This window comes from Heptranchias perlo, chromosome 12 (assembly GCF_035084215.1).
Source record: "Heptranchias perlo isolate sHepPer1 chromosome 12, sHepPer1.hap1, whole genome shotgun sequence".
In the NCBI taxonomy this organism is placed as follows: domain Eukaryota; kingdom Metazoa; phylum Chordata; class Chondrichthyes; order Hexanchiformes; family Hexanchidae; genus Heptranchias; species Heptranchias perlo.
In genome coordinates, this window is record NC_090336.1 from 48,078,257 (window position 1) to 48,092,001 (window position 13,745).

The 13,745-nt window shown below is 41.5% G+C and overlaps 2 protein-coding genes across 3 annotated transcripts in view; one reads left to right on the forward strand and one right to left on the reverse strand.

Moving 5' to 3' along the window:
- kif18a (kinesin family member 18A) overlaps positions 1 to 6,899 on the reverse strand; it is a 135,941-nt gene extending 129,042 nt beyond the window's left edge. For both annotated transcript variants that reach the window (XM_067994087.1, XM_067994086.1), the window contains exons 1-2: positions 6,837 to 6,899; positions 2,592 to 2,976 (exon numbers count right to left, since the gene is read on the reverse strand). In XM_067994087.1, the coding sequence (XP_067850188.1) occupies positions 2,592 to 2,913 (322 nt within the window). In that variant the 5' untranslated portion in view covers positions 2,914 to 2,976; positions 6,837 to 6,899. The remainder of the gene's footprint in view (positions 1 to 2,591; positions 2,977 to 6,836) is intronic.
- Positions 6,900 to 7,397: 498 nt separating this feature from the next.
- mettl15 (methyltransferase 15, mitochondrial 12S rRNA N4-cytidine) overlaps positions 7,398 to 13,745 on the forward strand; it is a 130,011-nt gene continuing 123,663 nt past the window's right edge. The window contains exon 1 of the mRNA XM_067994088.1: positions 7,398 to 7,995. Within this exon, the coding sequence (XP_067850189.1) occupies positions 7,675 to 7,995 (321 nt within the window). The 5' untranslated portion in view covers positions 7,398 to 7,674. The remainder of the gene's footprint in view (positions 7,996 to 13,745) is intronic.

Sequence of the window (13,745 nt, forward strand, 5' to 3'; positions counted from 1 at the left end):
AGACACTTCCTGCATACATGGTCATCCTGGACACAAAGAACATCCAGGACTTCCCAAATTGTGCACATACTGTACATCATGGGCTTCAGCTGTCCCTTCCCATACTAAACTGTCATCTCCAAGATGTTTACTAAAAAAACATAAAAACTTAAATAATTTAACCCAAGTATAATTTTAAACCAACTGTAACTCAAGCCTCAACTCCATTCAAGGCCTTCTTTTAAAACCCCTTTTGGAAAAAAAATTGCACATTAGCAAATCAGCTGCAAAAAAAATGTCTGTACTTGAGAAGGAATTGGAACTATGCAATATGGTATACACTGCGTGAATCTCCCACGATACAGCTGATGCCAAGTCAGAGAATGTACAACTTTAGAAGGATAGAAACATTATACCATGTAAAACACAATGTATTATTCTGGTAATAAAAGGTTTATCATTAAGGCTACAAAGTCTAACTGGATGATTTAAGAGGGTGCAGACATTGTGGCTCAGATATTTTTCACATGACTTCAGAGTTTATCTGCATTTCCCAATGACTGCTATTGCCTTTTAAAAAAATAAACTTCTCATTACACTGGGGAAAAATAGTATAGGCAATGTGTGACAGACAGGAAGGGTGCACATATATAAAGTTTTTACTACATCATATCTAGTTAGATATCTTAGACACTTTCACCAAACACTGCTGCTGGATAGGTCTGTCTAAAAAAACCCACTAACATTTCATAGAATCATAGAAAGGCTGTAGCATGGAAGGAGGCCATTCGGCCCATCGAGTCCACGCCGGCTCTATGCAAGAGCAATCCAGCTGGTCCCCCTCCCCCGCCTATCCACGTACCCCTGCAAATTTTTTCCTTTCAAGTACTTATCCAGTTTCCTTTTGAAGGCCACGATTGAATCTGCCCTCACCACCCCATCGGGCAGTACATTGCAGATCCTAACCACTTGCTGTGTAAAGATGTTTTTCCTCATGTCACCATTGGTTCTTTTGCCAATCACCCCGAATCTACGTCCTCTGGTTCTTGACCCTTCTGCTAATGGGAACAGTTTCTCTCCATCTACTCTGTCTAGACCCTTCATGATTTTGAATACCTCTATCAAATCTCCTCGCAACCGTCTCTGTTCCAAGGAGAACAATCCCAGCTTCTCCAGTCTATCCACGAAACTAAAGTCCCTCAACCCTGGAATCGTTCTAGTAAATCTCTTCTGCATCCTCTCTAAGGCCTTCACATCTTTCTAATGTGCAGTGCGCAGAACTGGACACAATACTCCAGTTGTGGCCGAACCAGTGTTTTATAAAGGTTCATCATGACTTCCATACTTTTGTACTCTATGCCTCTATTTATAAAGCCCAGGATCCCATATGCTTTTTTAATCGCTTTCTCAAACTGCCCTGCCACCTTCAACGATTTGTGTACATATACCCCCAGATCTCTCAGTTCCTGTACCCCTTTTAGAATTGTGCCCTCTAGTTTATACTGGCTCTCCTCGTTCTTCCTACTAAAATGTATCACTTCGCATTTTTCTGCGTTAAATTTCATCTGCCACTTATCCGCCCATTCCACCAGCCTGTCTATATCCTCTTGAAATCTATCACTATCCTCCTCACTGTTTACTACCCTTCCAAGTTTTGTGTCATCTGCAAATTTTGGAATTGTGCCCTGTGCACCCAAGTCATTAATATATATCAACAAAAGCAGTGGTCCCTGCACCGATCCCTGGAGAACACCACTGTATACCTCCCTCCAGTCTGAAAAACAGCCGTTCACCACTTGTGTTTTCTGTCCCTTAGCCAATTCCGTATCCATGTTGCTACTGCCCCCTTTATTCCATGGGCCGCAATCTTGATGATAAGTCTACCATGCGGCACTTTATGAAACGCCTTTTGAAAGTCCATATACACCACGTCAACTGCATTGCCCTTATCACCCCTCTCTGCTACCTCATCAAGAAACTCTATCAGGTTAGTTAAACACGATTTGCCTTTAACAAATCTGTGCTGGCTTTCCCTAATCAATTCACACTCGTCCAAGTGACTGTTAATTCTGTCCCAAATTATCGAAGTTCCTCCACCAATGAGGTTAAACTGACTGGCCTATAGTTGCTAGGTTTATCATTACACCCTTTTTTAAACAAGGGTGTAACATTTGCAATTCTCCAGTCCTCTGGCACCACCCCCGTATCTACGGATGTTTGGAAGATTATGGCCAGTATCTCCGCAATTTCTACCCTTACTTCCCTCAGCAACCTAGGATGCATCCCATCTGGACCAGGTGACTTATCTACTTTAAGTACAGCTAGCCTTTCAAGTACCTCTTCTTAATCAATTTTTGGCCCAACCTGCATCTCGACTATATCTTCCATTACTGAAACTCTGGCAGCATCTTCTTCCTTGGTAAAGACAGATGGAAAGTACTCAATTAGTACCTTGGCCATCCCCCTGCCTCCATGAGTAGATCGCATTTATTTCTCCAGAAGAATATTGTCATTTGCCACATTTCATCCTAAAGCTTGATTTTGACTTTCAATTTAGTTGGGCTACTCTTATGAAAATAAATCATAACAAATAGAAATTGCTTATACTTCACCTGTACAGTTATATCCATTAAAAACACTCTCCAGTATTGATTTTGTCTCTACAAATATATCCGACTGTGAGGAATCATCATCAAAAACTCGGTCAAAGACAAATTTGAGATCCTTGTTCTCTCTTTTGTTTAAGGCATGGCGCTGAACTTTATGGCCATAAAAAAAGTTAATTTCCTCCACTTTGGGATCAAAAACCAACATGTGCTCATCGACTACATGTACAACTTTGCGATGCCTTCCATTCTGCTCTCTTGAATTCTCTGGGCGGACACGGATAAAAACCTTTACATGATTACATACATCATTTTCAGTGGAAGACATGATGGTACGCTCAAATGTTCCTGTTTAAATGCATCTGTTTCAAACAGCACATTCGCCTCTTTCCTGCAAGAATTAGAAACAAAAGTAAATTTGTGAAGTTTAATTTTTGCAGTGCACACAGCAAGAATTAGAACATAAGAAATAGAAGCAGGAGTGGGCCATATGGCCCCTCAAGCCTGCTCTGCCATTCAATCAGATCATGGCTGATCTTCAATCTCAACTCCACTTTCCCGTCCGATCTCCATATCCCTTGATTCCCATAAAGTCCAAAAATCCATCTATCTCAGCCTTAAATATATTCAATGACTCAGCATTCACATCCCTCTGGGGTAGAGAATTCCAGAGATTCACAACCCTGTGAGTGAAGAAATTCCTCCTCATCTCAGTTTTGAATGGCTGCCCCCTATCCTGCGACTATGCCCCCTAGTTCTTGACTCTCTTGCCAAGGGAAACAATCTCTCAGCATCTACCCTGTCAAGCCCCCTCAGAATCTTATTTGTTTCAATGAGATCACCTCACGTTCTTCTAAACTCCAGAGTGTATAGGGCCATTCTACTCAACCCTCTCAACCCAGGAATTAATCTAGTGAACCTTCGTAGCACCGCCTCCAAGGCAAGTATATCCTTCCTTAGATAAGGAGGCCAAAACTGTACACAGTACTCCAGGTGAGGTCTCACGAAAGCCCTGTACAACTGTTGTAAGACTTCCTTACTCTTCTTGTACTCCAACCCCCTTGCAATAAAGGCCAACATGTCATCTGCTTTCCTAATTGCCTGCTGTACCTGCATACTAACTTGTGTTTCTTGTATGAGGACACCCAAATCTCTCTGAACACCAACATTTAATAGTTTCTCACCATTTAAACAATATTCTGTTTTTCTATTCTTCCTACCAAAGTGAATAACCTCACCATTCCCCACATTATTACTCCATCTGTCACCTTCTTGCCCATTCACTTAACCTGTCTATATCCCTTTGTAGACTCTTAGTGTCCTCCTCACAGCTTGCTTTCTCACCGAGCTTTGTATTGTCAGCAAGCTTGGATACATTACACTCGGTCCCTTCTAAGTCATTAATATAGATTGTAAAGAGCTGAGGCCCAAGCACCGATCCTTGCGGCACCCCACAGGTCAGACTGCCAACCTGAGAATGACCCGTTTAGCTCTACTCTCTGCTTTCTGTCCTTACCTAAAGCAATGCTTCAATTGCAGAACAAGCAGACAAAAGGTTACTATCAAACAAAAGTCAACGTAAATAGAAACTATATAAATAAATGTCATTTTTTATAAAGTATACATGTTTGAAGGCAGTTTGTAAAAGGCATGCACAAAATGCTTCTGTGTGGAAAAACACTGCAGTCGGCTGCATTGACAATGGAATAAGTTTATGGATTCACAAGTTTTCCAATGAAGTGCAGTATCAACAATGTTAATAAAAGCATTACTTCTACATTAAAATTTACTCAAAGCCTCAGTTGGAGAGGAGTGGGAAAAAAAACTGAGTGATGTAGGATAAGCATCATCAATTTAAATTAGTGACAACAGTATTGCTACAGTTATTTAAGCAGATCTAAACAAATCTGTCAATACTTCTTGTCCTTGAAGATCTACACAAACCATTTTCAACCACTCCTTACAATTCTTAAAATGCAAATACTTTTGAAAGGCAATAAAGCCAAAAAGCAACTGTCACTCATTAGGATTGCACCATTTAGTTTTAAAAATGAAGTCTATTCTAATGTATGACACACTTAAAAAAAAAGCATTGCTCCATGATATCAAAAATTCTGCAGAAGGGAAAAAAGCAGTGGACTGAAAGGTGGCAAATGTGACATCCCTCTTCAAAAAAGGAGACAGGTATAAGCCAGGGAAATTGTAGGCCAATTAGTCAAGAACTAGCAGAGGGGATAAAGAAAATGCACCAGATGTGGTTTATATAGATTTCCAAAACACATTTGATGTTACCACATATGACACTTACAGCACAGGTAATGGCACATGGAATTATGGGAATGAGGCCACATGTATTGAGATAGTTAGAGGGCAGAGAGCACACAGAAAGGGTAAAAGGAATTTTCTCAGACCGGAAGGAAGTGGTGGGGTGTTCCATGGGAGCTGTGCGGGGAACACTTGTGAATGTTCTGGACTTAAGAATTGAGGGAGCAGTATAAAAATTTGCTAATGACACCAAATTGGAAGGTATGGGAGTATGTGATGTAAATTGTATAAAAATTGCAGAGGAAGATAATTGGGCTAGCAGGATGAACAGATAGGTGGCAGATGCAGTTCAAAGTAGAAAAACGTGAAGCAATACATTCTGGAAGTAACAATAGGATAAGATAAGATTGAAAATGAAGCAGAGGGACCTTGGTGTGCCAATACACAGGTCACTAAAGCTGGTAGTGCAAATGTCCATAAGAAAGGTAAATGGGATCCTTAGATCTGTATCGAGGGATAAAATATTCAAATATGGTGCAAGACCGTAATCAGGCACAAGTATTGTGTACAATTTTGGACAGCCCAATGTAGAAATAATATAAAAACATGGGTAAAGGTGTAGTGTAAATTCATGAGGATGTTATCAGGTTGAGGGGTTACAGTTATGAAGAGATTTCAGAAGTTAGTTTTTCCCCCCACTAAACCTGAGAAAATTAAGGGATGACCTTAAGGGGAATCAAGGGATATGGGGATCGGGCGGGAAAGTGGAGTTGAGGTCGAAAATCAGCCATGATCTGACTGAATGGCGGAGCAGGCTCGAGGGGCCGTATGGCCTACTCCTGCTCCAATTTCTTATGTTCTTATCACCGAATAGAAATGCTGAAGATTACAAAAGGTTAGGATAAGGTAAAGAAAGACTTGCATTTATGTAGCACCTTTCATGACCCCAGGGCATCCCAAAGCACTTTACAGCCAATGAAGAACTTATGAAGTGAAGTTCACTGTTATAATGTAGGAAATGTGGCAGCTAATTTGCATACAGCAAGGTCCCACAAACAGCAACGAGGTAATGACCAGATAATCTGTTTTTAGTGATGTTGAGGGGCAGGACACCAGGGATAGTGCCAAACAGTGAAATGGGATCTTTTATATCTACCAAAGAGGGCAGATGGGGCCTTAGTTTAACATCTCATCCAAAATGTTAACATCTCTGACAGTGCAGCACTCACTCAGTACTGGGAGTGTCAGCCTGGATTTTGTGCTCAAGGCTCTGGAGTGAGACTTGAACCCACAACCTTCTGACTCAGGCAAGAGTGCTACCAACTGAGCCACAACTGACAAACAAGTGATAGATATAGTCTCCACTAGTCCACAAGATGCTAATGGAAGTTTAGAAAAGTATTTCTTTACATAAAGGGTGGACCATTGTTGAAGCACAATCTATAAAATTCTTTTAAAGGGAATTAGATAGCTGCTTGAGATAGAGGAATATTAAAGGAGGCAAGGAGCAAGCAGGAGAGTGGGACTAGACTAGCTAGCCCGTAAAAAGGAAGACATCAATGGGGACTTAACGGTCTAAAAAAGGACTGTTTCTGTGTGGCAACGTGCACGGTTTTATCGGGTTACAATCAGCACTGCTCGTCCATCATAAATGCCACTTGTAACGTTTCCACATGGTGTGGATCGAACGTGGACGCCAGGCCCACAGGTATCATCACCCGCAAACAACAGGAGCGGCGGACACCCGAGAAGTGGAAGTTGCACCTCCTGCCAGTTCAGAAGAATTTATTTTTTAAACGTGTGATGATCGGATTCTAGATCATTCTCATTGAACAATAAGTCGCCATTGGGCATCTGGTGGTTGTGGTTGTGGTCCTCTTCCTCTTCCTCCTCCTCCGGAGGCTCATCGCCATCACCACCTCACGCTTAACTTCTTTGGGGAAGAAAATTAATATTTTTAAAACACGGCGACAACTATACACTCACCGATTACCCAGCGGTTAATGCTGCCCAGTCTCGCCGCCCATCACCCGGACTCTCCCTTTGAACAAAATTTAAAACCAACCGTTCCGAGGACCGTCTTGCCATTGGCCAGCCACGCGCACACACGCTTCAATCCCATTGGTGGGCGGCGGGGCGTGACGTCATCGCGCCACCTTACCGACCGGCCGGCCGGCCGGCGACCAAACGGGTGTTCGTTACTTTACCGTCCGGGTAATAACCGGCAAATCTCCTCTTTAAACTTAAATTAATCGCTGAAAGACAGGTTCACCAGGTGTTCGCACATCACAGCGGATTTTGTATTTTAAATTTCGATCGATGGGAAACCCCCAAGAGTTTAAAACAAATTAAATACATGTAAAATCGGGTCGGGTCGCATAATTAAACATTTTATTCAACAAGCGGGTACTTGAAGTCCACTTTTTAAAAATATTAAAGCGCCTGTGCGGCGTTTCGTTATAATAATCGCAGTGAACATATTAAGATTTTTGAAATTGTACAATTTTAAGAAAGCTTTTTGAGATGTAATTTGGGGAACGTTGGGAAGTAAATCCTTGTTGTCCGGTACGCGGCCTTTCAGTGGCGGATCCCCTTAGTTACCGAGAATCAGAATATTCCAGAGAAGTTGGGAAGTGAGCGGAATCCCCGAGTTACACGGAAAGTTTGTTCAGAGTCGGGCTGTTAACCCGGTTAACGGATTTGTGTTTACCGTGCAGTCGAGAGTGAGCTGTTCCTCTTCCTGTTCGGTTAAAACACGCTGGATTCACATACCCCTCAAGACGGGTTTCCCCCCCCCCCCTGAATACAAACAATAAAAAAAAACATGACTTGGGGTTTGATAAACCATTGCATTAAAACCCATTCGTTAGTCAGAAATTCACTACTTCGTATTAAACCGGATCAACTTTCTCTCATCATCTCCTTTAAAATCGGCCTCGGTTGCTGGAATCAGCAGCCACCCGTCAGAAAAATTTCCCTCTCGGTACTTCAAAAAGTTGACGATGCAGAGGTTCCAGGGACTCTTGAATTGGCAACCGACTCGGAAGAAAACTCTCGTAGAAAAAGTTTAGAACATACTCTGTGTTTGCACAAACCCGTGATGGTTAAAGAGCTTATTCATTATTTGTCACCAAAACCGGGGCAGGTGAGTCTACATTTTGTGTCAAGTTATCGTAAAGTTTGTCATTAATCACGATGGCTCCCGAATAAGAACATAAGAAATAGGAGCAGGAGTAGGCCAATCGGCCCCTCGAGCCTGCTCCGCCATTCAATAAGATCATGGCTGATCTGGTCCTAACCTCAAATCTAAATTCATGTCCAATTTCCTGCCCGCTCCCCGTAACCCCTAATTCCCTTTACTTCTAGGAAACTGTCTATTTCTGTTTTAAATTTATTTAATGATGTAGCTTCCTGGGGCAGCAAATTCCACAGACCTACCACCCTCTGAGTGAAGAAGTTTCTCCTCATCTCAGTTTTGAAAGAGCAGCCCCTTATTCTAAGATTATGCCCCCTAGTTCTAGTTTCACCCATCCTTGGGAACATCCTTACCGCATCCACCCGATCAAGCCCCTTCACAATCTTATATGTTTCAATAAGATCGCCTCTCATTCTTCTGAACTCCAATGAGTAGAGTCTGAACTCCGAATAGTGAATCCGTTTACTATTTTGTCGGCACAGTTATTGCAGGACAAATATTTTCAACAACTTGCGATCAGTTTTGGGAGTATTGATAAGTGGTTTGAAATCAAATTATGCCTTTAAGCCCCAAATATTAATATGGAATATCTTTGTAATCAGTAGAAGTATGTTTTTCCAGTGCAATATCTCTCCACACAGGTGTTTATAAAAGCAATATGTATTAGATATGAATGCTAAGGATCCTTATTAAAATCTGCCCTTGTTGGAGGCAAACTCAAAAAATTTAAAGAATATTAAATAAAAACATAATGCTGGAAAATACTCAGCAGGTCATGCAGCATCTGTGGAGTAAGAAACAGAGTTAATGTTTTTCAGGTCAATGACCTTTCATCAGAACTGGCAGATGTGAGAGATTTAACAGTTTATAAGCAAGTACAGCCAGGGAAAAGCAAGGCGGGGTGGAGAGGTGAGGGAGGACGGCAGAACAGAACAAAGGGGAAGGTCTGCAATAGGGTGGAGGGCAGGATTAAATTACAAAAGGGATGATGGTTCAAGGCAAAAGGGGATGGTAATGGGACAACTAAAGAAACATAAGATGGGTCCAGAGGAGGTTTTTTTTATTCGTTCATGGGATGTGGGCGTCGCTGGCGAGGCCGGCATTTATTGCCCATACCCAATTGCCCTTGAGAAGGTGGTGGTGAGCCACCTTCTTGAACCGCTGCAGTCTGTGTGGTGAAGGTTCTCCCACAGTGCTGCTAGGAAGGGAGTTCCAGGATTTTGACCCAGCCACGATGAAGGAATGGTGATATATTTCCAAGTCGGGATGATGCGTGACTTGGAGGGAACGTGCAGGTGGTGTTGTTCCCATGTGCCTGCTGCTCTTGTCCTTCGAGGTGGTAGAGGTGCTGTCGAAGAAGCCTTGGCGAGTTGCTGCAGTGCATCCTGTGGATGGTACACACTGCAGCCACTGTGCGCCGGTGGTGAAGGGAGTGAATGTTTAGGGTGGTGGATTGGGTGCCAATCAAGCGGGCTGCTTTGTCCTGGATGGTGTCGAGCTTTCGAGTGTTGTTGGAGCTTCGCTTGTCCAGGCAAGTGGAGAGTATTCCATCACACTCCTGACTTGTGCCTTGTAGATGGTGGAAAGGCTTTGGGGAGTCAGGAGGTGAGTCACTCGCCGCAGAGTACCCAGCCTCTGGCCTGCTCTTGTAGCCACAGTATTTATATGGCTGGTCCAGTTAAGTTTCTGGTCAATGGTGACCCCCAGGATGTTGATGGTGGGGGATTTGGCGATGGTAATGCCATTGAATGTCATGATGTGGAGATGCCGGTGATGGACTGGGGTTGACAATTGTAAACAATTTTACAACACCAAGTTATAGTCCAAATAGTGAAAATAAAAATTGTTGGACTATAACTTGGTGTTGTAAAATTGTTTACAATTGAATGTCATGGGGAGGTGGTTAGACTCTTTCTTGTTGGAGATGGTCATTGCCTGGCACTTTTCCGGCGTGAATGTTACTTGCCACTTATCAGCCCAAGCCTGGATGTTGTCCAGGTCTTGCTGCATGCGGGCTCGGACTGCTTCGTTATCTGAGGGGTTGCGAATGGAACTGAACACTGCGCAATCATCAGCGAACATCCCCATTTCTGACCTTATGATGGAGGGAAGGTCATTGATGAAGTAGCTGAAGATGGTTGGGCCTAGGACACTACCTTGAGGAACTCCTGCAGCAATGTCCTGGGGCTGAGATGATTGGCCACCAACAACCACTACCATCTTCCTTTGTGCTAGGTATGACTCCAGCCACTGGAGAATTTTCCCCCTGATTCCCATTGACTTCAATTTTACTAGGGCTCCTTGGTGCCACATTCGGTCTGCCTGGGAACGTGGCGAAGAAAGGTGTGACCACCTCGCTGGCCGTGTACCGATAGGGGATCCCGGCTCCAAGCACCAGGCCACACCTCCTGTTCTCCCAGTGGCTCTGATGCAGCCATCCCCCATTACCAGCACATGCTGTCTGAGAAAATGTGAATGATGGTTAAGATCTAAAGTTGTTAAACTCGATGTTCAGGCTGGAAGACTGTAAAGTGCCTAGTAGAAAGATGAGGTACGGTTCCTTGAGCTTGCGATGAGCATCAATGGAACAACGTAGGAGGCCAAGGACAGAGTGGGATGGAGAATTAAAGTGGCAAGCGACCGGAAGCTCAGGGTCATGCCTGCGAAGTGAACAGAGATGTTCAAAGTGTAGAGGAGGCCACATAGTGAGCAGCGAATACAATATACCAAGTTGGAAGAAGTACAAGTAAATACATGTTTCATCTGAAAGGAGTGTTTGTGGCCCTAGATGGTTTTGGAAAAGGAGGAGGTGAAAGAACAGGTGTTGCTCTCCTGCGCTTGCATGGGAAGGTGTTAGGGTAAGGGGAGCAGTTGTTGGGGTGATGGAAGACTGGACCAGGGTGTCGCAGAAGAACGGTCCTTTAGGAATAAGTATTCAGTGTATTTTATTTTATATATTTTTTTCAATGTTAAACATGAGAGTCTTGCAGTGCCAGTACAAACATGCAGCAGCTTTTGATTTAAAGAGTATTAGCTGTCTGTGTTTGGTTTGCATAAATAAATGTATATTTAAAGTGTTTCTGGTTTCCTGGAATTGTGGGCTCCTTCCTTGATCAAAATCGTCAAATAGAGGTAACTGGCTACCTGTTATTTTCTGGAAGATTATGTGATCAAAATGGCTGCCCCATTGTTCTTCAATAATTAAACATGAAAAGCATTGCACTACTTGAATACTTAAATTTTATATAAACGCAAGTATTACTTGAAATATATCTATTACATATTAAAATTGTGTATCTGTGTGCATCTTTGTCGTAATCTTTTTCCATCATCAATGCCTATGTCCATATTTATAATGAAAACTGGAAATGTAAACTTGTCACACTAATGGCACACTCCTGCCAGTGGAGGTGCTATAATGTTACTACTGGGTGGGATGGTTTAATTATCGGTATAATTATAGTGTGACAAGTTTACATAGGCAGTCTTTATTATAAATGTGGTTATAGTAATTTATAATTCCATATACAAGGATAGAATGTATGATTTTAAAATAGGGACTGAATTACATCTGCACACCCTCGTCAAATTATCCCCCCCACCCTCTTGTAAGTATACAAGAAAACAATTTTTAATTATTTTGTAAGTATGCTCCTATTTTATCCCTAGTCCTTATTCCAATTGTTTATTTCTTGTATACTGTTCTTACTGTTGCTGAGGATGAAAATATGAGTTTGAGGTAGGATGTCTTGAACATCAGGTGGGATGAACAGAAGGTTCCATACATACTGGTTTGCAAAGCAGAATGGTTGTTCAGTGAGATTGGATCATTTTTTGGAAAAAAAAAATTGAAGACTAATGCAAAAACTTGTAGTATTCTTAAATTTAGGAGAGGATTGTTGCAGTTTCGATAGATTTTTTTTTGGAGGTGGGGAGTTGATTGGGAGGGAAGTACTCTTGTTGTAAATCATAACTGAATAGAATTTCAAAACTATGACTACCATTTAAAAATTATTATATTGCAGAGAAACAGTTTCTACTGATGTTCAAAATATTAGTGTTTTATAAACTTTTCAATAGTGTTCATTTACCAACACCAAATATTCACAGACACCTGCATCCTCTTCTTCCCTCCCCCGTTCACTGTAATATTGTATTTCAACTGACATGTCTAATATAAGCACAGAGGACAGACCTCATCATAATTACATTTCATTAATTTGATGAATTAGTTAAGTTATTCAGAGAGTATCAAAACAGTTGAGAGGAATAGGTGAGAGGAGAAAAAGGCCTGAGAGGGGCTAAAAGGAGAGGTAGAAGTAATGAGTCTGGGTCCAGAGCGGCAGCTAAAATGCGCAAATGAACGGACACATAGAATTCTGGGTTGCATAGGCATGGCAGAAATTAGGCAAGACATTACCTTCATAAACAGGACAGGGAGGAGACAATAGAAACATTTCAAAATTGATATCTGAGGGCCAAAAGACTGTGGTGCAATACATCCAACTCATTGACAGTATAGAGTCAGCAAGGAGCAGCCACCAACCAGGTTCAGAGTCAGTAGTGGATGTGGTTGGATCCAATAGTCATTGGAGGAGCAGAATATCAGCTGAGACACGAGTGCAGCTTGCCCAGTGCAGGAACAAAGTTAATCAAGGGGCCAGCACAGGTTGATCAGGAGCAAAATACTGCGGATGCTGGAAATCTGAAGTAAAAACAGAAAATGCTGGAGAAGCTCAGCAAGAGAGGCAGCATCTGTGGAGAAAGAAACAGAGTTAACATTTCATGTCAAAGGCCCTTCATCAGAACTGGCTTTTGACGAAGTTCTGATGAAGGGTCATTGACTGAAACATTAACTCCGTTTCTTTCTCCACAGATGTTGCCTGACTTACTGATATTTCCAGCATTTTCTGTTTTTATTTCAGACTTCCAGCATCTGCAGTATTTTGCTTTTGATTTAGAAATGGAAGTATCATTTTGCTGAAGTCTTTAATATAGATTCAGCAGCAAAATTGCAATTTGCCAGTTGGATTGGTTATTTATAAAAACTTTTATCTGATTGCTTAATTTTTCCATTTGGTTCAAATATTACATGCACTATGTTTGAACATGTCAATAATGATTGCATTTAGGAATAATGTACTGTACTAATTTGACCTAATTTAGACACATGCATTGTAATTATTAGAAAATAGTCTCTGGATCAAATAAATGAAATTGGAATTTGCAGGAGTAGCGATTGATGCAAGTAAGGTGTTCAAATAGATTGGAAGTATTGAAGTTTTTTTTTAATGTACCATGTGTAGGTCTTTCATAAAGTTGTGTGTTTCCTCATCTTTGCAATTTTGAAGATTTCTAGATTTATTTATTGAGACTTTGGTTAACTTTTTTGCAGTTAATGTTCCCTTAGATCAGTATTTTGTTTTTTTAATTAGGGAAAATCATAATGTAAATTTAGATTGAGCACACATGAAGGCACTTTTAAAAAAAAATAATAGTGATTGATTCAAGTACTGCAGCAGGTAATATTGGTTCTGCTGTTTGCATCTATCAATAACAAAAAAAAATCCTGGTTCCCATGGAATTGTTCTGCATTGCAAATGTAAGTGTTTTTGCAATGTACAATATGTACAGTTTGTCTGTGAAAGAAGTCACTAGATATGATTCTAAGAGCAATTTATATAATTTTGTTGATAATT